This window comes from Mauremys reevesii, linkage group 8 (assembly GCF_016161935.1).
Source record: "Mauremys reevesii isolate NIE-2019 linkage group 8, ASM1616193v1, whole genome shotgun sequence".
NCBI classification, from domain to species: Eukaryota; Metazoa; Chordata; order Testudines; family Geoemydidae; genus Mauremys; species Mauremys reevesii.
Window position 1 is genome coordinate 78979285 of NC_052630.1, and position 27564 is coordinate 79006848.

At 43.6% G+C, this 27564-nt stretch overlaps 1 protein-coding gene across 2 annotated transcripts in view; it reads right to left on the reverse strand.

Moving 5' to 3' along the window:
- Nucleotides 1-27564, reverse strand: part of HS2ST1 (heparan sulfate 2-O-sulfotransferase 1) — a 161244-nt gene that overhangs the window by 4615 nt on the left and 129065 nt on the right. For both annotated transcript variants that reach the window (XM_039483815.1, XM_039483816.1), the window contains exons 3-6: nucleotides 24824-24909; nucleotides 19727-19865; nucleotides 7549-7646; nucleotides 5963-6120 (exon numbers count right to left, since the gene is read on the reverse strand). In XM_039483815.1, the coding sequence (XP_039339749.1) occupies nucleotides 5963-6120; nucleotides 7549-7646; nucleotides 19727-19865; nucleotides 24824-24909 (481 nt within the window). The remainder of the gene's footprint in view (nucleotides 1-5962; nucleotides 6121-7548; nucleotides 7647-19726; nucleotides 19866-24823; nucleotides 24910-27564) is intronic.

Sequence of the window (27564 nt, forward strand, 5' to 3'; positions counted from 1 at the left end):
CATTAATATCTACTTCGAAATTACTATGGATACTAAATACTAAGATATTAAGAAAATTCAAAGCCAGAAGCATCTACTATCAGGAAAGCTGGTTCAGAGAACACACTTTGTTTAAGGTTTTAACACTGACTATCACTCTTCATAAAAGTGATAGTTGAATGATTAAAAAAACTACATATAAAATGTTAATTTAACATATTAGGGGCTTCTAAAGAATAATCTTGTCCCTCTTCCTTTTCAGAGGCAGAAGTCCTGCCCAGAGTCCTACATCATCACATGCAGCAGGGCCAACTGAGGCACCAGCAGCTACCTAGAGAGGGTTCAGCTATTTCTAATGGCAGCAGTCTGTGATAACCAAAGGAGAGGAGAAACATGCATCTCTATGTCCATAGCGCAAACAATCTGATGCAGGATGGGGACAAAAAGCCCTTGCAAAGGTAAAACAGCAGGGCAAATAGGTTGGAGCATGCTAAAAACAAACCAAACCCCAGCAGCTAGGTGTCCAACTTGAAATAGACTTTGGGAGGCTGTAAGTCTCATGGGGATATGCCTACACTGCGCTTTACAACCTAGAGCAGCAAGTCTCAGCTGTGGAAACACTTGGGTCAGAATGGAGCTCAGGCTCTGAAGCTTGGGGAAAAAGGTGGGCTTCAAAGACTGAGCTCCAGCCGAAGCAGCTATCCAGCTGTTTTTAGCACCCAAGCACAAGCCTGGGTCTGTAGCCCTGGGCTCTGAGACTTCCTGCCAGAGGTTTTAAAACACGGTGGAGACACACCCATCGTGACTTTATGGGCCTCCAAATGTACCTTCAGACACAGGTAAAATGGGCATTCTCTAGGCCTGCAAAAAGGGGATTTAGATTTAGAATAATCCAACGTCATGCTCTTTGGAGCTGTGAATGTTTCTTCATCTTGCTTTGGAAAGTGCTCGCCACTTGGGTGCTACAACAGTAGAAGTAATAAAAAATGGTTACTAGCCTTTCTGTAACTGTTGTTCTTCGAGATGTGTTGCTTATGTCCATTCCACATTAGGTGTGCATGCACTGTTGCCAGAGATTTTTCTCCCAGTGGTATCTGTCGGGTCGGCTCTCACACCCTTTGGAGCCGCATACTTCTACACCAGTATAAGGGGCGTCATCGGCCCCGCACCCTCTCAGTTTCTTCTTGCCAGCTAACTCCAACAGAAGGGAAGGAGGGTGGGTGTGGAATGTACATGAGCAATATATCTCAAAGAACAGTAGTTATGGAAAGGTTAGTAACAGTTTTTCTTCTTCAAGTGCTTGCTCATGTCCATTCCACATTAGGTGATTCACAAGCAGTACCCAAGGAGGTAGGCTTGGAGTTCATGGACACGGATTGTAACACTGCTTTCCCAAACCTGAAATCACCTCCAGCCTGCTGGGTGATGGCATAGTGGGAGGAGAAGGCATGCACTTGAATCAGGACCTGCGCCAGAAATGCTGCTGATGAGCCCTGAGCTCTTGTCGAATGAGTAGTCAAGATAGCAGGAGGTGGAATATCTGCCTGCTCATAGCACACTTGAATACAGGAGGTTATCCAAGATGAAATTCTCTGGGCTGAAACTGACAGGCCTTTCATCCTCTCTGCTACTGCCACAAAGAGCTGTATAGATCTACAGAATGCATCTGATGAAGTGGGTATTCACCCACGAAAGCTTATGCTCCAATACGTCTGTTAGTCTATAAGGTGCCACAGGACTCTGTCGCTTTTTACAGATCTAGACTAACACAGGTACTCCTCTGATATTTGACAGAATGGTTTAGTCCTCTCAATGTAAAAGGCTAGGGAACATCTGACATCCAATGATTGAAGCTGCCATTCTTCTGAATTTCTGTGTGGTTTCATGTAGAAAATTGGCAGGAAAATGGCCTGGTTACTATGGAACTGCAAAACCATCTTTGGCAGGAATGCTAGGCAGGGGCGCAGTTGAACTTTGTCCTTGATGAACACAGTGTATAGTGGTTCTGATGCAAGGGCCTTGATTTCTGAGACACTTCTGGCTGAGGTAATCACTATCAAGAAGGCTGCCTTCCAGGAGAGAAACAGCAGAGAGCACAATGCTAGCGGCTCAAAGGGAGGGCCTATGAGTCTTGACAGGACCAGGTTTAAATCCCACAGGGAAATCAGCTCACAAATCTGAGAGTAAAGTCTCTCTAACCGCTGGAAGGCTGAGATTGCCGCTAGGCGTACCATGATAGATGCAACGGCCAGACCTTGCTGTTTTAGGTGGAGCAGGTATTCCAGTATAGATTTAAAGGAAGACTGAATGAGTTGGAGACAGACCTAGTTAGGAAGACAATATTGAAAAACGCATCTACTTGGCCACGTAGGTAGCCCTAGTAGATGGCTTCCTACTACCTAGCAAGACCTAGTGGACTTGTTCTGAACAGGTTTGTTCCTCCAGGTGCAACCATGGAGTTTCCACAAGATCAGGTAAAGGGCTCTGAGGTTTGGGTGGAGTAAACAGCCCTGGATCTTTTGAGATTAGGTGCATTACTGACAAGTCTAGCAGCATGCTGAACCAGTGTTGGCACGGCCATACCAAGGCTATTAAAATAATGATCGCCTTGTCCTGCTTCATTTTCAGAAGGACCTTGTATACAAGAGGAACTGGAGGACATTCATAAAATAGGAGATCAGTCCATGGAAGCAGGAAGGTGTCTGAAAGGGAGCCCGGGCTATGACCGCGAAGCGAGCAAAACTGATGGTATGTCTTGTTCTGCCTGGTTGCAAACAGATCTATCTGGGGAGATCCCCACCTTTGGAAGATGAACCTGGTGGCCTGGTGAGAGGAGAAAGATCAACTGAGATGATCTGCCAGGGCGTTCTGAGCTCCCAGAAGATGGATGGTCTCAAGGTGAATGGAGTGCTTGATGCAGAAGTCCCATAGAGGGACGGCCTCCTGACACAGGACAGAGGAACATGCTCCTCCCTGCTTGTTGATGTAGAACATGACTCTGTTGTCCGTAAGTACTCATACGACTTTGCCTGTGATTTGGGGAAGAAATACTTGGTAAGCTAAGCGGATTTGTTAGTCTTTAAGGTGCCACAAGTACTCCTGTTTTTTTTGCGGATACAGACTAACACGGCTGCTACTCTGAAATCTGAGCTCTCTGACATTTATGTGTAGGGAGAGCTCTTTGTGGGTCCACCAACCCTGTGGTCTTAGGAGGTCGAATGGGCTCCCAACCTAGATCGGAAGCGTCTGAAATTAAGGACACTGATGGCTGGGGGATGACAAAGGGAATGCCCGCCATAGCTGGCTGGGGGTCCTTCCACCAGTTGAGAGAGGCAAGGACTGGAGCTGGAACTGGAAGCACAAGAAGCTGAGACGCAGTCAAGTTGCTGAGCCCTGAAATGCTTCCTTGAAGGATGAGGAGCAGAGGCCCAGGGACCTGAGGATAGCCCTGGAGTCGTTTAGGCAATGAAGCTGTGTGTCCATTTGCTCTGAAAACAATGAGGTACCCTCGAATGGGAGGTCTTGGATTGACTGTTGGACCTTTTATGGTAGCCCTAAGGATTGCAGCCAAGCATTAGCCTCTTGCCCACTGTGGAAGCCATCGTTCTGGCTACTGGGTCAGCTATGTCCAGGGTTGCCTAGAGTGAGGCTCTGACTATGTTCTTTTCCTCCTCTGAGAAGGCAGAGAACTCTTGCATGGAGCCCTGAGGCAGCGAGTCCTTAAATTTTGTCAAAGAATCCCACATATTATAATTGTACCTCTCCAGCAGGGCTTGCTGGTTCAAGATATGAAGTTGCAATCTGCCTGTTGAATAAACGTTTCTGCCAAACAGATCTAGTTTCTTTAAGCCTTTCTGTTTGGGGGTAGTGCTTGTCTGGCTCTCTCATTGGGGACTCAGGAGGAGGATGAGAATATAAGTAGTGGTACCAATTGGTTGGCACATAGTATTTCTTCTCTGCCCTCTTCGAAGTGGGAGGAAGAGAAGATGGCATCTGCCACAGGGCTCTGATCAGACCCATAACAACCTTGTTGATGGGAGGGCCACCTCAGACGGTGATGCAGTGAGCCACTCGGTCAAGAAGGTCTCATTTGGGGAGGAAGAGGCCTGTACCGGAGGGGGAGCTTCCTTTGCTTCTTCTGCCCTGATTACATCCACTGAACACACATCTTGTGGGTTGGTACTAGAGTCGGGGTCCGATGATGAATGGAACCATGCAGGAACCCACCTCTTGGACACCACTGAGTAGGACTGGTGGGATGTAGGATGGATAACAGCAACAGCTCTTGGGATGGGTGTAGGGCTCCACCTCAGACTGAAGAAACGTCCTCCTGAGGTGATCACAGGGGACCAGTACCCCTCATTTCTGCCAGTTGGTGCCGAGGGTCCAGGGACTGGTGCTGGACCAGGAACAACCTCACAGATGAAACATGGCCTGGCTTGCCTTTGGAAGGTACATAGGTCCTGGTACCAGGAAAGGGCTTGGAGCCCCTTGCTCTTTTCTGCTCATGCTCATCAGAGCCAGAGGTTGTGGCACTGGAGTCGGCGGTACTAGGAGAGAGAAGTCCCTGGCTGCCGCAAAGGCCTCTGGGGTAGAAGGCACTGTGATGACATCCTGGCACCTGCGTGGGGGTGGGGGAAGAGGTGGGGGGGAGGAGGGAAAGGGGGTGGGGTCTTGCACCAAAATCAATGGCCCTCAAGGCGGAGACAACAGTGCTGCCATTGGACTGGGGTGGAGCCACTCTACACTAAAGGAGGGGGACTGATTACCTACACTAGTATTATTTACACAAGTGCTAACTGAAGACTAATAAACTAAGCTGAAGAGAAAATACCACTGAAACACCTTGCCAAAGCAAGAGATGTTCCAGCAACTGTCACGGGCAGTAAGAAGGAACTGAGAGGATGCGGGGCTGGCAGCACCCCTTATACTGGCATATAAGCACACAGCATCAGAGAGCACAAGAGCCAGCCCGATAGAGATCGCTGAGGGAAAAATTTCCAGCAACAGTGCATGTGGCATGTGTGCACCTAACGTAGAATGAACATGAGCCAGCACTCGAAGAAGAAATAATCATATGTTTGTGTAGAAATAATTGTATACATAATACATATATAAACACACAAATCATTCAAATACCACCACTTCTAGAAGATTATATTTCTGAAAATTACACTGTGGCAAAGGAAGTGCCAATTTGCTTGTTCTGCACTGACATTCCTTAAATAATGATTTGCTTTCCTGGGACAATACTTCTGGAAATGTCCAGAAATACTTCTTAATATTTTTTGTCTAAAGTCAAAATGATACTTCTCGCTTATAAATATGTCAACATTTTAAAAAAATCACTTAAAAACAAAAGTGTAGCTTCAAGGAATCAATCTGAAAGAAAAAAGTGCAAGCTTCCCCTTTTCTTGTTAAGGGCTGGCTCTCCCTCCTCCTTCCACCACCCCCAACTTTTCTATTGTTTTACGCCTCAGTTCTGCAAGCTGATCCATGCAGACAGACCTCCATGTTTGTGTAGATGCTCACTGACATACAGGAGTTTTATACAGATTAAAGGATCCTTTAGTGGGGCTCCACCTGGGTGCAGAAATCTTCCAGTATAGAGCAGTTTGCAAGATCAAGGCCCTAGCGTGTCAGTTCCTCTTTGGGGCTGGGCCCTTTTCTTAATAAAGCCTACCATGTTTAACCTGCATATATAAATAATAGTAAGTTAGTCATATTACTGCAGAACTGCTGCACAGTAAATGCTCCACCCTAGTTGTGTGTAATGCACATAAGTGCTAAAGATTCTTGGCTTGCATGGTAAAACTGATAACAGAACTCTTTTGGAATGATTCTGCCTCCTGCATAGTATCATCAATCAATTGAGAAGCAACCCTGGCAGAGACTCAAGACTGCTCATTCAGGTCTGAAGAGGTCATGTGAAAGCATAAATGAAAAAGGGGTGAGGAAGAAATGAAAATAGCTATTCAAATACCTGTCCGGTACAGTTCTGTAGCACCCCTAAAGAATTGGGGCAAAGTTGCCTCCAATAACATAATAAAGTCTTCAAGCTCTTCAGTGACTCCCACTAGGAAGTATTCATTAATCAGGTTGTACTTGGCTTGTTCCAAAGCCCATCTGCTCCCCACATTCCTAAAATGATAAAAAGTAATTACAGCAAGGTTCTGAAGTCAGCCAAGAATTCTTGATTCCTAGATGTAGTTTTCTTCACATCGGCAAGAGAGACTCATTTTAAAATCACACCCATCTCTAATTTCCTTTACCTAACTTCCCCTCCCCAATTGCTCTCACCTGTGACTATGTCAACACCAAACCCCAACGTCATGGATTATGACTTTACAAGGCTGCTCACAACAGTCTCTTGCTAATACTAACACCTCACCCACTAGGGTTTAGCAATTATATGGTTATTCCTTTAATTAATTAAATTTCTAAAATTTTACTTTTTCTGTGCCTCAAGAATTAAGTGGTCAGAACTACCATTTTTTGCCTATTCAAAAAATGATGTGTGGGGGGCACATGCCCTCCTTTCTTTATCCTCTGATAAATATCATCTCATGTAGCAAGTCTTATTCATTACCATAGTTAAATACCCACATAAAAGCAAAGCTGGCCTTACAAAGGAGAAAGAATAGAGCTGTCATCTCTCCCATTCTTATGGTTTCATTGCCAGAGAGGAAAGGTGGGATAGAGGGGCCCAAAGCTGCTTCTTCTTCAGGTCCCACTGTCAGACTGGGGTACATGGGGCTTGCCCACATTATACAGAGTTTGCACTTGAGTACAACTCCCCAAGTGGCCACCTGCTTTGCCAGTGATTAAATCCAGCAAATTTAGGGATAATAGAACCTCTCAGTATATTTGTTTCCACTTATAGCAGCTAGAAACTTCTCTATCACTGAGTGTTAAAAGGATTTGAATGGAATTGTTGTACACGAATAAGCCACTTTCAAACTTACATTCCCTGGAGACTTCCTTAAAGTACACGGCTCTAATATAAGAAACAAAAATGCTTGATCCACATGTACAGTTAATCCTTATCAAATTTCATTTCACCTTCTAACAACTAAGCTGCATTTATTATTGAGAGTTTGGCAAACAGCTTAGCAAAACAGCATCTCAAACCAAGCTACTTATATCATTTCCCCTCCGTATAAAACTCAAATAGCTTGAACAGGAGAACACTTAGTTCAGACAAACATGCACACTAAGATTTAGCCTGATTCAACAAGAAATTGTCAATATTGAATCCGTAATACTGGAGTCTATAATGGAAATGCTGATTTTTAGTTATAGAATTGTTTGCACACTTCTATAACGTCTATTACAAAACAAATGTCTTTTAAACTTATTCCTTGGAAAATAGTTGCACGAATCTTTTAAAGTCAAATACCTTTGGAAGGTAAACTCAAAAAGTACACACCAGTGAATTACATGCTGGTATACTCCAGATGCTCACATTCTTTCTCAACATCTAACCCTGCACCATACATTCACTTATTAAATATAGATTAAAGTGATAATATACTTGATTAGCAGCTTAAGCCAATTTTATCTCCCTACCAGCATTCTGAGCTGTGGCCACAGAAGAATGGAATTTGAAGCCAAAGTTTCTCTGGAGCACAGTCTGATCCTCCAGCTGCTACACATTCATCAAAGGTCTGGAACAAAGACAAAATTGCATAGTGAGCTATAAACCCCAGCCTTACATATCAAACATCTTACCGTGGTTAGTTGTTAATGTGCTGGGGACAGAGGAATATAAGATGGGGGGGAAAAGAGAAAAAAAAATTCTTTCAAGCTTTGTTTTCAAAATACCTTATAAAAAGAATTTATTGGTCTTAACATTTTGTGATTGAAATTAACTGACTACTTTAAGTCCTACTTGTATCCTCTGCAGAAACATGGATTCTGTCAGAAACAGCAAGACTATATATGGTTAGTATTACAGTTTTTCCTTATTAAAAAAATCATAACAATGGTCCCAAATGCTGAAATAATGGAGTGGGGATTGGATCATAACTCTATAATACAGTGAAATTTTTTTTTTATTTTTTTATTTTTTATAAATGATAGGTTCAATAGTCTACCACTATTTTACCATACCAACAAATTACTGGTATCTCTTTTCAAATCTGAGTCCGTAAAAGACTGTTACTTACCTGCTTGCAACTGTTATTCTTTAAGATGTGTTGTTCATGTCCATTCCAGTCAGGTGTGTACACCCTGCGTGCACAGTCGTCGGAAACTTTTTCCCTTAGCAGCTTCCATCGGGTCAGCTAGGGAGCCCCTGGGAGTGGCGCCTTCATGGTGCTCAATATATGTCCCTGCCGACCCAATCCCCCCCCTTCAGTTCTTCTTGCCAGCTACTCCAACAGAGGGGAAGGAGGGCAGGTATTGAAATGGATGTGAACAACACATCTTCAAGAACAACAGTGACAAGAAGGTGAGTAACCATCTTTTCTTCTTTGAGTGCTTGTTCACATCGATTCCCAATCAGGTGACTCCCAAGCTCTCCTCCGGGGGTAGGATTGGAGTTAAGGAATCACTGACTGGAGCACCGCTCTACCGAGAGTAGTGTCGTTTCTAGCATGCTGGGTGATGGCACAGTAGGTGCTAAATGTGTGCACCGAAGATCAGGTTGCTGCTCTGCAGATTTCCTGGATAGGTACCTGGGTCAGGAAAGTGGCGGACGAGGCTTGAGCTTGTGTCGAGTGGGCTGTAATAGACGGGGTTGGGACCTTAGCGAGTTCGTAGCAGGTACGGATGCAGTCTGTGATCCAGGAAGAAATGTGTTGTGAGGAGACCGGAAGCCCCTTCATCTGGTCTGCCACTGCTACAAACAATTGGTTTGACTTCCTGAAAAGCTTTGTGCGCTCAGTGTAGAATGCTAGCACTCTATGAACACCTAGTGAGTGAAGCAGCAGCATGTGGCTTGGGATAGAAGACTGATAAAAAAATGTCTTGGCCAATGTGGAACTGGGATACCACCTTGCGCAGGAAGGCCGGGTGCGGCCTAAGCTGTACTTTGTCCTTATGGAAGACTGGGGGGGCGGGAAGAGGGGTTGAAGGTTAACACTTTTAAATCTGAAACCATCCTGGTTGATGTGATGGCAACCAGGAATGCCACCTTCCACAAGAGATACAGAAGGGATCATGTAGCCAGTGGTTCGAATGGGGCCCCCATTAGCCTAACGAGGACCAGAATGAGATCCCAAGCAGGTACCAGTGGTCGGGACTGTGGATATGGTCTTTCCATACCTTTCAGGAAACAGCCCACCATGGGGGTGGCAAATACCGAGCGCCTCAATTCTCCCGGACAGAATGCCGAGATGGCCGCAAGGTGTACTCTGATGAATGGTCCTGCCAAACCTTGCTGCTTCCGATGCAGTAGATACTCCAGGATGAACGGTATAGATGCCTGAAGTGGAGGTACGCAACTATGCTCATACCAACACGAGAACCTTTTCCACTTAGCTAGGTAAGTGGCCCTGGTGGAAGGTTTCCTGCTACCAAGCAGCACCTCCCTCAACGTGCATTGGAGCTCCATTGGGTTTAACCATGGGTGGAGCGGTAGAGCAACTGGGGTGTCCATTGACAGCTCCAGAAGCGTGGTGTACCAATGTTGGCGTGGCCACACAGGAGCCTGCAGAATTGCCTCCGCCTTGTCTCTGCGGAACTTGAGCAGTACCTTGTGGACGAGATGGTCTCCCCAGGGTAGCATGAATGTGTCCAAGATAAGAGCCCGGTCTGTGCTTTTGGAAAGAGCAAAATGTTGGACACTTTCCTGGTGGTGAATAGGTCTACCCGGGGAAATCCCCACCTTCGGAAGATGGAACGTACGATGTCTGGACGGATGGACCCTCATGGTTGCAGAACGACCTGCTGAGGTGGTCTGCAAGCTCGTTCCGTACTCCAGGGAGATAGCCCACTCCATTCACCTGGAAGCGTCCTATTCAACAATCCCACAGCTGGCGAGCCTCCCAACAGAGACGAGAGTAGTGGGCTCCGCTCTGTTTGTTTGTGTAAAACATGGCCGTGGTGTTATCGGTTAGCACTGCCACACACTTACCTTGTAATCGGTCCGGAAGGTCAAGCAAGCTAGTCTCACCACTCTGAGTTCCTTTATATTGATGTGGCGTGGGATCTAGGACTGCGGCAACCGGCCCTGTGTCGGTAGATCTCCTGCGTGGGCCCCCCCATCTGGGTCTGATGCACCCGTTACTAAGATCATGGACAGTTGACGGATGTTGAATGGGACTCCTTTGCAGACCATGCGAAGGTCCAGCCACCAGCATAGGGTATCTAAGACTTGCTCCAGCACTGTTACTACCAAGTCCGAATTGTCTCGACCTGGGTGATAAGCTGAGGTGAGACATGCTTGGAGTGGTCTGAGCCTCAGCCTAGCATGCCTGACCAAATAGGCACATGCCACCATGTGTCCAAGGAGACTGAGGCATGTCCTCGTAGTTGTGATGGGGTATTGCCTGAGAATCTGAATGATGCCTGTCAGTGCTTGAAATCTGGACTCTGGTAGTATCGCTCCTCCCTGAACTGAGTCCAGCACCTCCCCAATGAATTATATTCGTTGGGTCAGTGACCGCATTGACTAGTCCACACTGAGGAGGAGTCCTAGTCTCTGGAAGGTCTCTCTGATTAACTGGACTTGGGACTCCATCTGCTCCCTGGAGCGCCCCCGGAGCAGCCAGTCGTCGAGGTAGGGATAAACCTTTCTCTTGCAGAGAAAGGCCGCGACTACCAACATGCACTTGGTGAACACCCAGAGGGACCTTCGATGCACTGTGAACTGATAGTGTTTGTGGCTGACAACAAACCTCAGGAAATGTCTGTGGGCCAGCCAAATGGCTACATGAAAGTGCATCTTTCATGTGGAGGGCAGCGTACCAGTCCCCTGGATCCAGGGAAGGGATAATCATGCTCAGGGAGACCATGCAGAACTTTAACTTTACCATGAACTGACTGAGCCCTCGCAGGTCTAAAATGGGTCTGAGATCCCCCTTTTGCCTTGGGGATTAGGAAATAGCTGGAGTAGAATCCCTTGCCCCTTAGCTCCTGAGGAACCTCCTCCGCTGCCCCTATGGTGAGGAGCGATGCACCTCCTGGATAAGAACTTGCTCATGAGAGGGGTCCCTGAAGAGGGATGGGGAATGGGGATGGGAGGGAGGGGAGGAGCAGAATTGGAGAGAATATCCCACTTCTACCGTGCGAAGAACACAGTGGTCTGCTGTTATATGGGACCACGCACGGTAGAAGTGAGATAGATGGTTCAGAAGGGTAAGGACCCGGGATAATGGTGGGTATATCATCCTTGGGCGTCCCTTCAAAACCCTTGTTTGGATCCCGACAGTGGCTTGGTTGGGCCTTGCCCCTGGCCTGAAGGTGGGTTAGAAGGTCTACGCCTATTGTTCCTGCCCCTACGGCGGTATGTGTCCTAAGTTGGGTGAGGCTGATATTGTCTCTGAGTAATAAGAGTTGGCCTCCGAGTCTAAAGATCCTGAGGGCTATGACCACTGTAGTGCCGACAACTCCTGCACCAGCAGTAGGTGCCGCGAAGAGGTGGTCAGGGAACGGTGCTGTGACGATCACATCGAAGGCTGATGCCGGCTATCCTGCGACCGAGACTGGTGCCACGTGTCCGGTGCCAGGGAAGGGCCGCTGTGCTCCGGGGCCATGTGTCGGTGCTGGCCCTGTGATGTCCTAGATCAGTGCTGACTCCTCGGTGCTGGAGATATAGATTGTCATGCTCCCAGTGCCATGCGATCTTGTACTGAGGCCGGTGCCAGGGAGTGTTGTGGCGATGGGGACCTGGTATGGTGCCAGGAACAGTGCCAGGCCGGCGATGAGGAGGAGAGCCTCATCATCGTGGGCTTGCCTCTAGATGGTACCTGTCTAGGAGGTGCTGGAGGCTTCTTTCTAACAGCCGATGGCTGAGGAACAGTTATTTCAATGAGCTCCTTAGCAGCTTCAAAAGTGTCCGGAGTGGAGGGGGGCTCCAACACCTCCACCAGGCACTGACCCACTGGATAGTCACTAAGTGCAGTCTGGGGCACTGGAGTCAATGGTACAATCCTCTGGACCAGCAAAGCCTCCCCTAATGGTGTTGCAGTTCTCTGAGGACAGAGCCCTCTGTCTTCCTTCTTATGGCGCTTGTGGGGCACCAGAGACGGGGAACAGTGCCAGGGCACGCACTGCTCCTTGCTGTGGTGCCGGGGATCTTCAGTGCCGGGGGTCTCTTGCGTCAGAGTCCTTCCTTGGCAGTGCAGATTCCATCAGTAACTGTTTTAAACAGAAATCACGCTCCTTTCTAGTTCTAGGCTTGAAAGCCTTACAAATCTTGCAGCGCTCAGCCTGATGCACTTCTCCTAGGCACCTCAGGCACAAGTTGTGGGGATCACTATTAGGCATAGGCTTTTGGCATATGCTGCAAGACAAACCCTTGGACTTGAGGCATGCCCTGAAGCCAAAGGCAGAGTGAGGGGAGAGGAACAATTCCACACACCAATTTCTATGCTAACTACAAACAACAATACACTAACTACTAAAACAAGAAACTGGGTAGAACTAGGTACTAGACTACGGGAACACTTGCAAGCAAGCAAAACGCAGTTCCAATGTTACCATGGATGGTAAGAAGGAACTGAAGGGGGAGGTTAGATGGGTCATGTATTGAGCTCCAGGAAGGCATCACTCCAGGGTGCTCCCTAACCAACCCGATGGGAGTTGCTAAGGGAAAAAGTTTCCGACGACCGTGCATGCAGCGCGTGCACACCTGATTGGAATTGACGTGAATAAGCACTCGAAGAGGAACTTAAAATACTATGGTTCCACGTCAGGGTACACATGAAAGTAAGTTACTACATCCAACTTCACTTTGAAGGAAAAAAGCTAGATACATGACATCATTCTACACACATGGATACCTGCAGTGAAGCATAGTGTTTAGTATTAAAACATTAGTATTAAAAACCATGTTATTCATACAGTAGTCAGAAACGCAAGTATTTATGATTTCTCCAAGCCAGGTATAAGTTACATATTTAGAGTACAATACTGTTTTTATTCTGTGGAAGTATAATATTATACTTTGAAGACCGCTTTTTACAATATTTCTTGTGTTCTGTGCAATTAAAAACATTACTGTTTTGATAAGTTCATCAAACCTATACAATGAAAATAAATTGGGGAAAAGATTTAAAAAAAAATATAAGACTTGTATTTGTTTAATTTTAACTGACTATAGACCAGGTAAGGTTTAGGACTCTACCACTCTTGTAACTGTTGTTAGGAAACCAGCCCAAGATGCAGACACTTACAAGCAGATTGCTTGAAATTGCGGCAGCTTGGTAAAATCATGCATTTCCAAATAAAGCTCTGCCCATACTTAAGTAAAATATATTTGCGCATTTTCACTAGTGCAGAACTTTAAGGTGTTCAGAATTCAGCACTGATAACAATGTGGCATCTCACTGAAATGATGCTTTTCTGAAAGATAAACATGTTTTAACCTGAGTCACAAAACAACTTAAGAATCTGCCCAGCTCAGAATGAGGAGGTTAGTATCTTAAAAGTTGCCAGAGAGAAAGATTTATGCTTGAAATGACAGAGGAAAAAGATGATTTTCTTTTTTCCTCTTTCATGAGTGCTATTTATCCACTCTACATATTTATACAGCATCTATCAACATATCTAAGCATTGACCTGTCCTGGGCACATTTCCCGACCTGTGCAGACATATGCCAAATATGAGTTGGAGTTTATCAGCCGATAAGATTTCTCCTGCACCACAGGTCACTTTGTAGTTATAGCTAAAAACAGCTAAATAATTTCCTAAATAAAACAAAATGAAGACATCCATCTCCCATTCTATCCTCCACCTACATCTTGACAGCTATATCAACAGAAATTCTAACATAGAAACTTTTGTACTTAAGAGATTCTGTTCTCATAGCCAAGGTATTCATTTTACTCTGGGATGTTCAACAGAAAGATAATAGTTCTTCCCTGTTCATGTAGCAAAATAAGAATGCCACTCAAATTACCGTACACTCTAAGTCCTCTATACTAGCTGAACCTCTATTATAATTCCCTTAAACCATGATGGGATATCAGTAAGAGGAACTGCCATGCAAAACACTTTTTTTTTTTTTTGGAAAATGGATAATGATGAACTCCATCTTTATACGTATAATGGTGGTGGTGGTGGTGGTGGTGATGGTTGTAAGGTACATAGAGACTAATTAAGGATATAACCAGCTTTCATTATAATGGTTATTTTTGTTGCTCAATAATTTTAGTTTGGAATTAGATTACATTTGTTTACCAAAACAATTGCACTATTTTATCAAATACTTCACATTGTTGTTCCTTGATAATAATGTTTTGTATGTTGCTTAATAAGAAAAGCATAACACATAGTCAGCTTATAATTACATTAGACATACACGTGGACCTACATTTGAGGCTGGTCAATATGTATGTAATTATAGGTGTCTTTTAGAAGGGTTTGTGCTTTCTGTGAGTTTACTGATAAAAGAGCAGTATTTATTTTGGGTTAGAGTTAAGGCTGTACTGTAATGAATATGCATTTGGAACTTGGTAAGAATTATTATTACTAGAAAGCCTGTGCTGTCACATGGGGGTAATTTGTAAAGTCATGTATGTAAGGAAAGCCAAATATGTCTGAAAACTTAAGTTGGGTGGTAACAGACTGTGAAATCCAGTGATGACTAAACCTGGTGATACTCTGAACTTGCTTGTAGATATTTCTATTGTTTTTGACTCAGATATTCTAGGCTTCAGAGTGACAAGCTTAGAAGCTTATTATACAGATATAGGCTGGGTAAAGTTACATCATCCTTAACTAGTTGCTTATTTACTTAAGAATTTTTAAGTAACGTGATTGATAGGAGAAAAACTTAACTCTTAGCAATCTTAACTGGTTTTCTAAATGTAAGTTTTTGGTTTTGGATTGTATCAAGAAAAATCATATCAAATAAGCAGCTAAACTGTCTTGCTGAAAGAAACATGCAGAAGATGCTATAGTACTGTTAATGCTTAAATTAGTGGCTCTTTGGAAGTTATCTGAAGTCATATGTACAACGACACAATTCAGATAGGATTCAGAGATATATTGTGAATGATTATGGTGATGGATACTCCGGTTGTGTTAGTCAGTTGTTGATCTTTCTGACTTTTATATCTGATGCAAGTAAAATTGTCATCCTCTTGTTAAACAAAGCTTCCTCAAAACACTTTGAAAAGGTTGCATGGGCAGCATTATAATCTGAATTATTACAAAGAGTGAAAGAAATTAAAGCTTGGTGACAAAATTTTATCTGAGTAGAATAGGGTGCTTGTGGGACAACTCAAATGCATATGGCAAAAACAGTAATATCTAAAATCAAAATACATTTATGTTAGCTAAAGTGACATGATGAAGATTGAAAACAAGAGCCTGAAGTACAAGAACAGAGAATTATTAAGTAACACATTAGAAAGGTTTAAATTGAAACTAATGATAATAGCTCTAATCTCTGAAAGAAGTTACTTAAAGTGCATTCTATTCTGAAAAGAGATTCCATAGAAGTAGCATTGTGGGTTTTTGGCTTATTGGTTCTTAATAAATTACACCTAAAATGATGTTTTTATTTTTTGTTTTTTAATTAACTTCCAGTCCAGTAAACTTATCCTGGACTTGGAATCATAGTTAGGCCTGGTCTACACTACAAGTTTAGTTCGAATTTAGCAGCGTTAAATCAAATTAACCCTGCACCCGTCCACACAATGAAGCCATTTACTTCGACATAAAGAGTTCTTAAAATCGATTTCTGTACTCCTCCCCGACGAGGGAGTAGTGCCGAAATCAACATTGCCATTTTGAATTAGGGTTAGTGTGGCTGCAATTCGACGGTATTGGCCTCCAGGAGCTATCCCACAGTGCATCACTGTGACCGCTCTGGACACCAATCTGAACTTGGATGCACTGGCCAGGTAGACAGGAAAAGCCCCGCGAACTTTTGAATTTCATTTCCTGTTTGTCCAGCGTGGAGAGCACAGGTGACTATGCAGTCCGAGAATCGAAAAAGAGCACCAGCATGGACTGTATGGGAGGTACTGGATCTGATCGCTATATGGAGAGAGGATTCAGTGCTAGCAGAACTACGTTTCAAAAGACGAAATGCCAAAACATTTGAAAAAAATCTCCAAGGGCATGATGGAGAGAGGCCACAATAGGGACTCACTACAGTGCCGCGTGAAAGTTAAGTGAAAGCTCAGACAAGCCTACCAGAAAACCAAAGAAGCAAACGGAAGGTCCGGGGCAGAGCCACAGACATGCCGCTTCTATGCTGAGCTGCATGCAATTCTAGGGGGGTCTGCCACCCCTGACCGTGGATTCCACGGAGGGGGTAATCTCAGCCATGGCTGAGGATTCTGCGGACGGGGAAAAGAAGGAGGAGGAGGAGGGGGACGACGAGCTTGCGGAGAGCACACAGCACTCTGTTCTCTCCAACAGCCAGGATCTTTTTCTCAGCCTGACTGAAGCACCCTCCCAACTCTCCCAAGGCATTATCCCAGACCATGAAGCCATGGAAGGGACCTCTGGTGAGTTTACCTTTGTAAATATAAAACATGGTTTAAAAACAAGCTTTTTTAATGATTAATTTGCCCTGAGGACTTGGGATGCATTCACGGCCAGTACAGCTACTGGAAAAGTCTGTTAACATGCCTGGGGATGGAGCGGAAATCCTCCAGGGACATCTACATGAAGCTCTCCTGGAGGTACTCCAAAAGCCTTTCCAGAAGGTTTCTGGGCAGTGCAGCCTTATTCCGTCCTTCATGGTAGAACACTTGACCATGCTATGCTAGTAGCAAGTAATCTGGTCCCCGTGTCTGCTGGCATTCAAGCAACATCCATTCTTTATCTCGCTGTGTTATCCTCAGGAGAGTTATATCGTTCATAGTAACCTGGTTGAAATATGGAAATTTAATTAAGGGGACAGAGGTGGCCGTTCCTACTGGGCTGTTTGCCTGTGGCTGAAAAGAAATCCTTCCCTGCAGCAAGCCAACCCAGACGTGTAAGAACGCGAGGGGTGGTGGTGGAAGGGGCTCTCCATGTCCAACTAATAAATGCTACACTAATATATACATACTCTTTGTTTAATCTGAGTTCAACTGAATCAGTCATCCAAAAGAAAAGCCAAACATCCATGTATGAGAAGTTTTATAAAGTGAACATTTTTCTAGGTGGTCTTGAATAATGTTTTAAAAGTGAACATCTTCATGATGTTATGTAAGACTACAAGACTGGCCACAGAGGGTCAGACCAGAAGGTCCATCTAGCTCAGTACCCTGTCTTCTAACAGTGGCCAATGTCAGGTGCTTCAGAGGGAATGAACAGAACAGGCAATCATCAAGTGATCCATCCTGCCCTCCACTCTCAGCTTCTGGCAATCAGACAAATCTATTCAGTCAATATTAATTTTTTTTTTACTGCAAACGCAAGGGAAATAAAAAAACTGAGCCAATTTAATGCCTTAACTGACATGATTTTTTTTAAAGCAACTTTAAGATACCAAAGTATTCCTTTCATACCCAGGGTCTGATAGAAGACAAAATGGTATACTGTAAGTGGAACAGTTTTATTATACAATACTAGTTTTAATTCTGTCAGATACCTGTCCAGTGAAATAACAATAGTTCAGTATTTAATTTGCCAAATGACTTTTTTTTCAAACCATTTCCAATCATTGTTTTGGGTTGAAAATAAAGAAAATCCTGGATCTAATATATTCCTATATCACTTCAGGACAGATCATAGCAGAGAATGCACAGAGGTGAACTTAGTGCCCACAATCTGTATAAGGTGATGAGTTAGAACTTTTTAACCATCAGTGGAGTAAAAGCAGCTATACACAAAGGAAAAAAGATTAGGTTAGAAAGTCAAGACCTATACTCCTCCTCCTTTAAAAAAAAAATCTGATATGTATCATACCATCACAATAGTGAGTCTACAAAAGACACATTTTAAATCCTTATTTTCAGTTACTGTTCTGCTTCAAGTTTTCATGCTTATTCTTTAACCTAGAAAAGATTTTCCCTAAGGAAAGCTTATAGGAAATTCATTAGGCATATTTTGAGTTGGTTAAATGTTAAAAATGCTTTTCAACAGTAAAAGCATCTGAACAGTTTCTTGTACTCAGAAACACAAGCAATCTTCAAGTTATCTTCAAACTTAGCACATATGTTGTTACAATCAAGGCTTTGCAACATTTTAAGGTAACAAATTTGAAATAAAGTTCAGAATGTTCGAAAGCTTACGGGTAAAAACCCCACACTTAAAAACACAAATGTCTTTATTTGCAAAACCCTCTCACTACTCACATGGTAGAGTCTGGTGAGTGGAGGTGGGATGCAGGGGCAGCAGATGGAGCCAAAGCCTTAGTAACAGAGGCAGAGCTACTTCTAACTAAGGAAGCAAGGAGCAGCAGCTTCCAGATTAGTGGTTTTACAAAAAAAAAAAGGCTAATTTTAAAAAGTAAAACACTTACTTACTATGTCATTGTTTCTTTGCATTTGGCTCAGCTTGCATAATGAAAATAATCTATTTGGTTTGACTTTTGTTTAGTCAGTTTCACTTTCAGTTTTCCAAAGTATTAGCATAATGGTGCACTGTTTAGATTGCAAACATTGCAGAAAAAGTTTTTTGTGTTTCCACTGAAATTGGAAAAAAAAAAAAAAGAATGAAAAATTTTCAGTTCTTAAGTTTTGTAAAAAGCTTACTTTTACAAAACTTACATTTTGGGTCAAATTCAACCTCTTTAAAAAATGTGCATTCAGCAAATATACTGCATTACTTTGTTTACTTATATGCAAATACTATCCAAAGTGAGGCATTCCAACAGTATATATATTATAGTAGATATATAAATGCATCCTGGGATAAATAAATTATGGAATTAACAGGAAGCTGTAACAATGTTTGAGCAAGTGAGGTCTTGCTGTTTGAATATGCTAAGTTAGGTCAATCCCGGTCAGTTCTAAAGAAGGGTACGAAAGCACAGAACATGTATCTCAAACACCACACTTTTCAAATAGTGCACTTTGCATATGTTGAAGCCCTATCACAATATTAAGTGTTCAAAATCAACAGCGTGATAGCATGTTCTTTTAGCATGATAGCTTTTGAGTGCAGGTTCAGTTCAGCTTCTTGCAAGAATGGATTTCTGGATGCCTCTGATAGAATAGTCTTTTCATTTGATGCTTACAGTCTTGAATATTTACAACAATGACATTTAGGCTGAGATTTTTCAGACTTCTTAGCCCTAAATTAATTTGTTTGCAAAGTTTCAAGATAATTCTTTCAGTTTTTCTCAGAATTCAAACAAACAGTTGTTGACAAGAAGTCAGAATCTTGGATTTACACTTCTTCAAAGGTCTAACAGCATATGGAGTTGTACACCTTGGTTCAAAACCAACACAAAGTGGAGCATGCCACCTACCAAAATCACCAGCATCACCATTGTTGATCCAAGAACAGCTCTGATTTTCAAACTTAACACAAATTCAATGGTGTAATTTCAACCTTAAACCCACTAATATTTTGGAAAACATTTTTTTTTTTTAAAGAAATATGGCTTTTGCCAAACCATATATTAAAGCTGTTTTCAGACCAACTTTAGTACAAATAAAATATGAAAGCAGAATCTAAAGCTTAGGTTACCTTTTTATCCCCCTGTTTTCGCCTTCGTAGCCCTGGTCTGTAATCATCTCCAAACCGCAAAAAGTAATAATAAGAAACTAGTCGTTCTATAGGATCTCTTATGACATTAATGTAAATTGGTTTCTTTTTAACACCAAATCTGAAATAGAAAATAAATAAATAAAAATGTCAAACCAACATTTTTCCTGCAGTATCTCAAAAATGTATTTACTGACATTAGGTAAAAGTGAAAGTGTATACATATTACAGACAGGAAATTTTAATTTTTAGTGCCAGGAAGTCAGTATTTCACAATAGGGCTATATATTATTGTTTGAAAGAACAGAAGAACGCTGTCTGAAAAAGGACAGATGAAAAAAGTATTGAAAACAGAGATATCCTCTACCTTGTGATTGAGGGTTCCAGAAATGTTAACACAATAGATTCTTCTTTACAGGAACAAGACACAAACAAAAAAACAAGCCACACATCCGGTAAGTCAATTCTGCATGTGTTTGTATGATTTTTGGTTTGTTTTTAATATAATCCAACCCTAGTCTTTGAGCTAAAACAATATTGAAATGTCAATAATTACATCCTACCTGCTTCCATACCAGGTGCAGAAAGTTTTAATATAAGTAACCTGACCGTAGAAATTCCTTCCCTCAGTCTAGCAACCAAATATTCACACCACAGACTCCCTCAGGAGGTTCAGTCTTCCTTTTCTGCTTCCTGCTGTTGTTGCCATTCTAACTGTTCTATGCACTAGTGAAGTAAGTGGTATTCCTGGCATGATGCCAATGAGAGATGCAAACTACAAGGAAGGGGAGGTGCTCAGGGACTGTCATTTGGCTATGATTATAAAATGTGGGTGCCCTTGATACTAGCAGAAACCATCACTTCATTTTCTATTACAGGTTTCAGAGTGGTAGTTGTGTTAGTCTGTATCAGCAAAAAGAACGAGAAGTACTTGTGACACCTTAGAGACTAACAAATTCATTTGAACATAAGCTTTCGTGGGCTAAAACCTACTTCATCAGATGCATGGAGTGGAAAATACAGTAGGAAGATATAAATATAAAGAGAACATGAAAAGATGGAGGTTGCCTTACCAACTCTAACTATATAAATCAATTACAGTGGGCTATTATCAGCAGGAGGAAAAATCACTTTTATAGTGGTAATCAGGATAGCCCATTTCAAACAGTTGACAAGAAGGTGTGAGTAACAGTAGGGGGGAAATTAGCAAGGGGAAATAGTTTTTAGTTTGTGTAATGACCCATCTACTCCCAGTCTTTATTCAGGCCTAATTTGACGGTGTCCAATTTGCAAATTAATTCCAGTTCTGCAGTTTCTCGTTGGAGTCTATTTTTGAATTTTTTTGTTGAAGAACTGCCACTTTTTGGTCTGCAATTGAGCATCCAGGGAGGTTGAAGTGTTCTCCGACTGGTTTTTGAATGTTATAATTCTTGACGTCTTATTAGTGTCCATTTATTCTTTTGTGTAGACAGAGTCCCGTTTCGCCAATGTACAGGGCAGAGGGGCTTTGCTGGCACATGATGGCATATATCACATTGGTAGATGTGCAGGTGAACGAGCCCCTGATGGTGTCGCCGATGTGATTATGTCCTATGACGGTGTCCCTTGAATAGATATGTGGACAGAGTTGGCAATGGGGTTGGTTGCAAGGATAGGTTCCTGGGTTAGTGTTTTTGGTTTTTTTCCCCTCCTGCTGATTAATAGCCCACTGTAATTGATTTGTCAGTGACTTTTCAAGATTTTTTAAGGCTCCTGTGCTACTTAAGAATGTTATTTTGGGGCCAGACTAATGACACAGACCTGGACAGAGGCCTGAACACTTGGCTTATAATGACCATTCTGACTGACGAATGCAAAGCTCCTTGGAGCTGGATTGTGTTATGACATATATTTGTACACTTGACAATTACAAGAATACAGAACATACTCACAGTTTCTTTAAAAGTATAGGTCAAAAGCAAAGAGCAATCACAGCACTCAATATATGATTTTAATAATGAAAACCACAAATAAGAGAAAGGAAGTTGTTGTGGGGAAAAATTAGTCTTTTAGGTAAAAGGGCAACAAACAGCAAACGCAAGGATAACACAGCCCTGGAAGGAAATATCAACATGAATGAAATCTGTGAAATTGATTAGATGCCTTTCTACAGATACAATAATTATTTTAATCTGGAAAGTTCCAGTACCTAGAAGATATTTTCAGCTTTATGCCTTAAGTAATGTAAAGAATAATATTCATCTAGCTGTTCACAAGGCTGTTATTCCATTAAGGCAGGCCTGCACAACTCGTAAAGCGGCAAGGGCCACATTCCTCCAAAGAAAACAGCTGAGGGCCGAAACCTCCTAGCCCGAGGAAACACCCCGCCCCAGGGCCGCCCAGCCCTGCGGAAACAAACCCTCCTTCCCCAGCGCCACCCCACCAAAACAGCTGTGGACCAAAAAGGAAGGTTGGGGGTGGGGAGGTGATACTTTATTTTAAATCAACCAGGGGCTCCCAGCTAAAGAGGTGGCTGGGAGCCCTCAGGGTCAAATTAAAGGGCCCGGGGCGCCGGCGGCTGGGGGAACCCGGCAGGGCCGGCTCTAGGTTTTTTGCTGCCCCAAGCAAAAAAAATTTGGCTGTCCCCCTTCCCAGCCCTGGGCTCCCCCCTGCGCCCCCCTGCTGCCCTAGTCCTGGGCTCTCCCCCCACCCACACACACACACCCTGCTACCCCAGCGCTGGGCTTCCCCCTTTCCTCCCCACCAGTGCCCTCCCTCCACCCTGCTGCTGCCCCAGCCCTGGGTCACTGGTAACTCGCTCCCAGGGCGGGTCATTCAGCAGGAATTTCGGATGTGCACAAAACACAGACAGGATTGGTTCCCATATGGTTACAGAGCTGCAGTAAAGTGGAACAATTTTCAGCTTGTGTGATTGGAGGATATCTGGATGCATATTATAAGACTGTCCTCCACAAACGAGGAAAAGTTGAGGTGCCTTTATTATTCTTTTGTTCCACTCTTTCTTTCTATGGGGAATTTGACAATGCAATATCACTGTCTTCCTTTCAAACAAACAAAAAGGCAATGGCTGTTGAAAATAGCAATTCCACTCCTAATAAGCATTTCTTGCTCAATTTTATCCTACTTTTTCTACAGCAAGTTACAGTGGATCAGTATATTTGATTTGGGAGAAATGAAGTAAAAGCTGCCCAAACCGAGCTTGAGCACTCCTGAATTTTGAGGTGTTCAAATCTGGAAGGCAGGTGCTGGAGGTGGGAGAGGGCTGTGGGCTCCACGGGGGAGCATGGCAGCAACTGTCTGGAGCTGCAGGAGCCAGACATGCTGGTCTGAGTGGCACAGTAAGCGGTTTGGGGGTTGGAGAAGGGGTAGAGGGTTCTGGGGGGCAGTCAAGGGACAGGGAGCAGGGGGGGTTGGATGGGGCAGAGGTTCGGAGGGGCAGTCAGGGGACGGCCGCGGCTGGGATTTAAAAGGCTCTGGGCTCCCCGCGGCTGCCGGCAGCCCAGAGCCCTCTGACTCCCGGCCGTGGCTGGGATTTAAAGGGCTCTGGGCTCCCCGCGGCTGCAGGCAGCCCAGAGCCCTCTGATTCCTGGCCGCGGCTGGGATTTAAAGGGCTCCAGGCTCCCCGCAGCTGCCGGCAGCCCAGAGCCTTCTGACTCCCGGCCATGGCTGGGATTTAAAAGGCTCTGGGCTCCCTGCCGCAGCGGGCAGCGCAGAGCCCTTTGAATCCCAGTCCCGGCTGAGATTTAAAGGGCTCTGGGCTCCCTGCTCCTGCAGGCAGCCCAGAGCCCTTTGATTCCTGGCCGCGGCTGGGATTCAAAGGGCTCTGGACTGCCCGCAGAGCGCCGTGTGGGAGAGGTTTAGAATCCCCCGGCGGGCCGCACAGTGAGGCTCCGCGGGCCTGTGCAGGCCTGCATTAAGGGTTCAATTCAAAAAGTCTATTAATATAGTATTTTAACTCTTTTTAAAGGGTGGGAGAAGAGGTTGATGCAATGTGAAGCACAGGGTATCTTCATTTTATTTCTTTTCTTTTCTTTTTTTTTTTAAATTAAGGTTTCTCTCCTTCTGTTTCTTTTAGCAATTTTGCAATTTCAGCTGCTGCTCACTGGTAATTTCCAGCTGATATAGTGGCTTTTTGGACTTTCTATTAGAGATAAGCTAAATTGGGAGTTTATGATGCTCCTGCTCCCTCATTTTACTCTTACTTTTTTTAAAATAAAAAGTTATAATTAAAAATTACTTCTAGAGAGGGGTTTAAAGTCTACAAACCAAAAGATCTTTACCTTCTGAGGTCTTAGTTAATCGTCTGAGTGGAAAGGAGGAGGAACACAAGTGATGCGGAATATGGGCATGATCTTGCACGACTGAAGCCAATAAGAGTTTTATTATTGACTTCAGTGGGAGCAGGATTAAGCTCTACAAAGGGGAACATCATTCAGTGTATTTTCTATGTATTTTTTTAAAGATAGTATAGCACAAAAGTGACCGCTTTAATGTATTGGTATGTTATTAACTGTGGCATGTTAAAAACTAAATTTAAAAAAGTTTTAAATGTATGGTGAACCACAAACTTCAAAGTAACCAAACTGAATACCAGTTATGTGGTGTTACTTATTAGATGTGGTGTGTTTGGGAACCAACTGCGTCTAAACTTCTCAGCCTGTGAAGCATATCACTAGGATGACACACTCATCCTAGCGAGCTGAAATTCTCAGGCAAAGGCACTCCTCTTGCTCAACCAAGGAATAATATTGCTAACTTGTGGAGTCAGGTCGTAAACAATGAGTTAATTCTTTTTTTATCATGCAATAAACAGGTCAAAGTTGTATTAAAAATCTAAAGGGAATGTTGCTATTTTGAAGGACACTCAATGTTTGAAGTTTTTTAAAAACGGCTGTCAGATTCTGATCACTAGAGGGCAGTAATATTTAAGATGGATCAACATAATCTACTTGAACTACTGGACTCCACAACTGAAAGCTGGTAAAACATTTCGGAAGGAAATATTTTATCTACTGTGTAATTTTAAGAATATAAATAGTATCAACCATTGTAGAGGAAACAAATCATTGGGTAACTTACTTTGCAAAATCCAAGAAAGATATATGTCCATGATAAAATCCTGGTTTCATTTCCTTCCAGGAAGTTACATTCTTCACAAATCGCACCTACAAAAGTAGAAAACAGTCAATATTCCAATACTGTTTGGAATGGCTGATGCTTAGCCTACAATAATATGTTCCATTCAATAAGTAAAACCGAACGATGCATTATGATAAAAATCCATCACTATTAATATTACCAAAAGACACATGACTAACTGAAAAGGATACTTTATTTAGAAGCACATGGCAATTGACTCATCTTAGAGAGCCACAATTTAAAACTAAAAAAAAATGAAGCACAAAGTAGCAATCAGAAAGGCAAAGAAAGCAAAGTCAGAAATATGATCAATACAAACAACAATTTAATTAGTACTTTTTGTTAGCCTGATACATAGTTTGAAGGCACTCACTCAGCAGTGAGCAACAGGGACCAAAATCCATCAATCTGTATTCAGATTCCAACAGATTTTCCACAAGAAGGGAACGATTTTGTCTTCAAATGTGTTAGGTGAAACTTTGTTTTTTTATAGGATCTATTTTACAGGGACATGAAGGCATCAAACTTGGTGGACCATTTGCTCAAAAGGAACAAAACTCTAATTTTTGGATGGACCATCAGCCAGACTGCATTTCAACACTATGTTTAGTTTAAGGTTCTGCATTCTTCTCTGGAGCTTATTACTAGGAAAAATTAATTTAAGTCCAAAAGCTCAACACAACAATCTAAATCTATTCAGGGATGGTGTCCCTAGCCTCTGTTTGCCAGAAGCTGGGAATGGGCGACAGGGGATGGATAACTTGATGATTACTTGTTCTGTTCATTCCATCTGGGGCGCCTGGCATTGGCCACAGTTGGAAGACCCTGTGTCCTGAGAGAGGGAAGGTGCAGAGTGGCTGGAACGGAGATCAGTGGGCACATTGCGAGCTGCAGGTCTGTCTCGGCCACGTGGGAGCAATCAAAATTACATAAGCTCCGTCGCTCTTTATCTTTAGCAGGACCTTCAACAGAAGAGGAAATGGAAAGAAGGCATAAAGAAGGTCCTTGTCCCATGAGAGGAGAGAGCATTGCCCAGAGAGTGCCGTTCAATACCCGCCCTGGAACAGTCCAGTGGACACTTCCTGTTTTGGTAAGTGGTGAACAGATCCGTGGATGGTGTTGCCCACCGTGCAAACAAGTCATGAAGTACTGATGGATGCATCTCCCACACATGGTCATGCAAGAAAGGGCCACTGACTTATCTGCTACCACTTTCTGCATGGTAAGCCAGGATCAGGTGATGTTGTGAGAGTTCCACAGTTTCACCAGTTCCACCGTTTCATTGACTCTGGGCATAGAAAGGGTGATCTGGCTCCTCTCTGGCAGTTGATATAATACATGCAGGCTATGTTGTCCATCAGGACCTTTATATGTGATCCTGTTGTCAGTGGGAGGAAATTGGCACAGGAGATTGATGTGCAGGGACATCTCTGCAGGTGACCATTTGCCTTCTGTTGTGATATTGTTTAAATGCATGCCCCATCCTATGAGGGGATGTGTAGTGGTAAGGAGTTACCAAGGTGGTGCCTGTAAGAAGGGGATCCCTTTGCATGCATTGGCCGGGTTCTTCCACCAGTTCTTGATCCTGGTGGACAGTGACAGGGCTTTGCCCAGATTGTCCCTGTTTGGTCTGTAAACCGAGCTGAACCACAGCTGTAGGCATCGCATGTGAAGTCTGGTGCGTGGAATCACTGCTGTGCCAGCTGCCATATGCCCCAAGAACTGGAGGCAGATTCTCATTGGCACTTGGGGACTGCATTGAGCCATGTCTATAAGCGACACCAGGGATAGAAATTTGTCCTGATGTAGGAAGGCTTTGGCCTATAGCTCATCAAGGTCAGCCCTTATGAATTCTAGGCATTGCCCTGGTGTGAGGGTCAACTTCTGGGAACTGATCTGCAGGCCCAGCTTTATGAACAAGCATATCGTGTCTTCACTGGCTCGACGAGCTTCCTGAAGGCACTGGGTTCTGAGGAGACAATCGCACAGGTAAGGGTAGATCATTATCCCTTGAGATCATAGATAGGTGGCCACCACTGAGAGAACTTTGGAAAATACTCTGGGTGCCAATGGAAGTCCGAAGGGGAGGAGTGAACCTGAGGAAACATCTGTGAGCCAGTAGTATTGAGATGTGAAAGTAGGCATCTTGTAGGTCGATGGCTGAAAACCAGTCTCCCTGTTCCAGTGATGGAATGATCGTCAATAGGGTGACCATCTTGAACTTTTGAGCTTTGACGAACTTGCTGAGAGCTCTGAAATCCTTTCCTGGTGGGAATGGGAAAGTAACAAGTAGAACCCCTTGCCCTGTAGATGCTGAGGTAACAAGTAGAACCCCTTGCCCTGTAGATGCTGAGGTACTGGTTCTATGGTTCCTAACTGCAGAAGTCTATCTCCTACCATAGTAGACTCTTGTGAGAAGGGTCTCTGAAGAGGGATGGGGAAGAGTGTTGTGGAGGGGATAGGGAGGTGAAGTGGATGAAATATCTGGATCTGATGATCTCTGAAATTATGCACTCCCAGGCACTGTGGAATGTTGCCAAATCGATGTGTGGTCACAGGTAGTAGAGGGGAGTGATCTCGTGGTGCCACAACCTGCCCGTCAAAAGTGATGCTTAGGGGCAAGTGTTTGGGTCAAGGACTGGTAACCCAAAGACTTTCATTTTGAGAACTTTCCCTTTTTC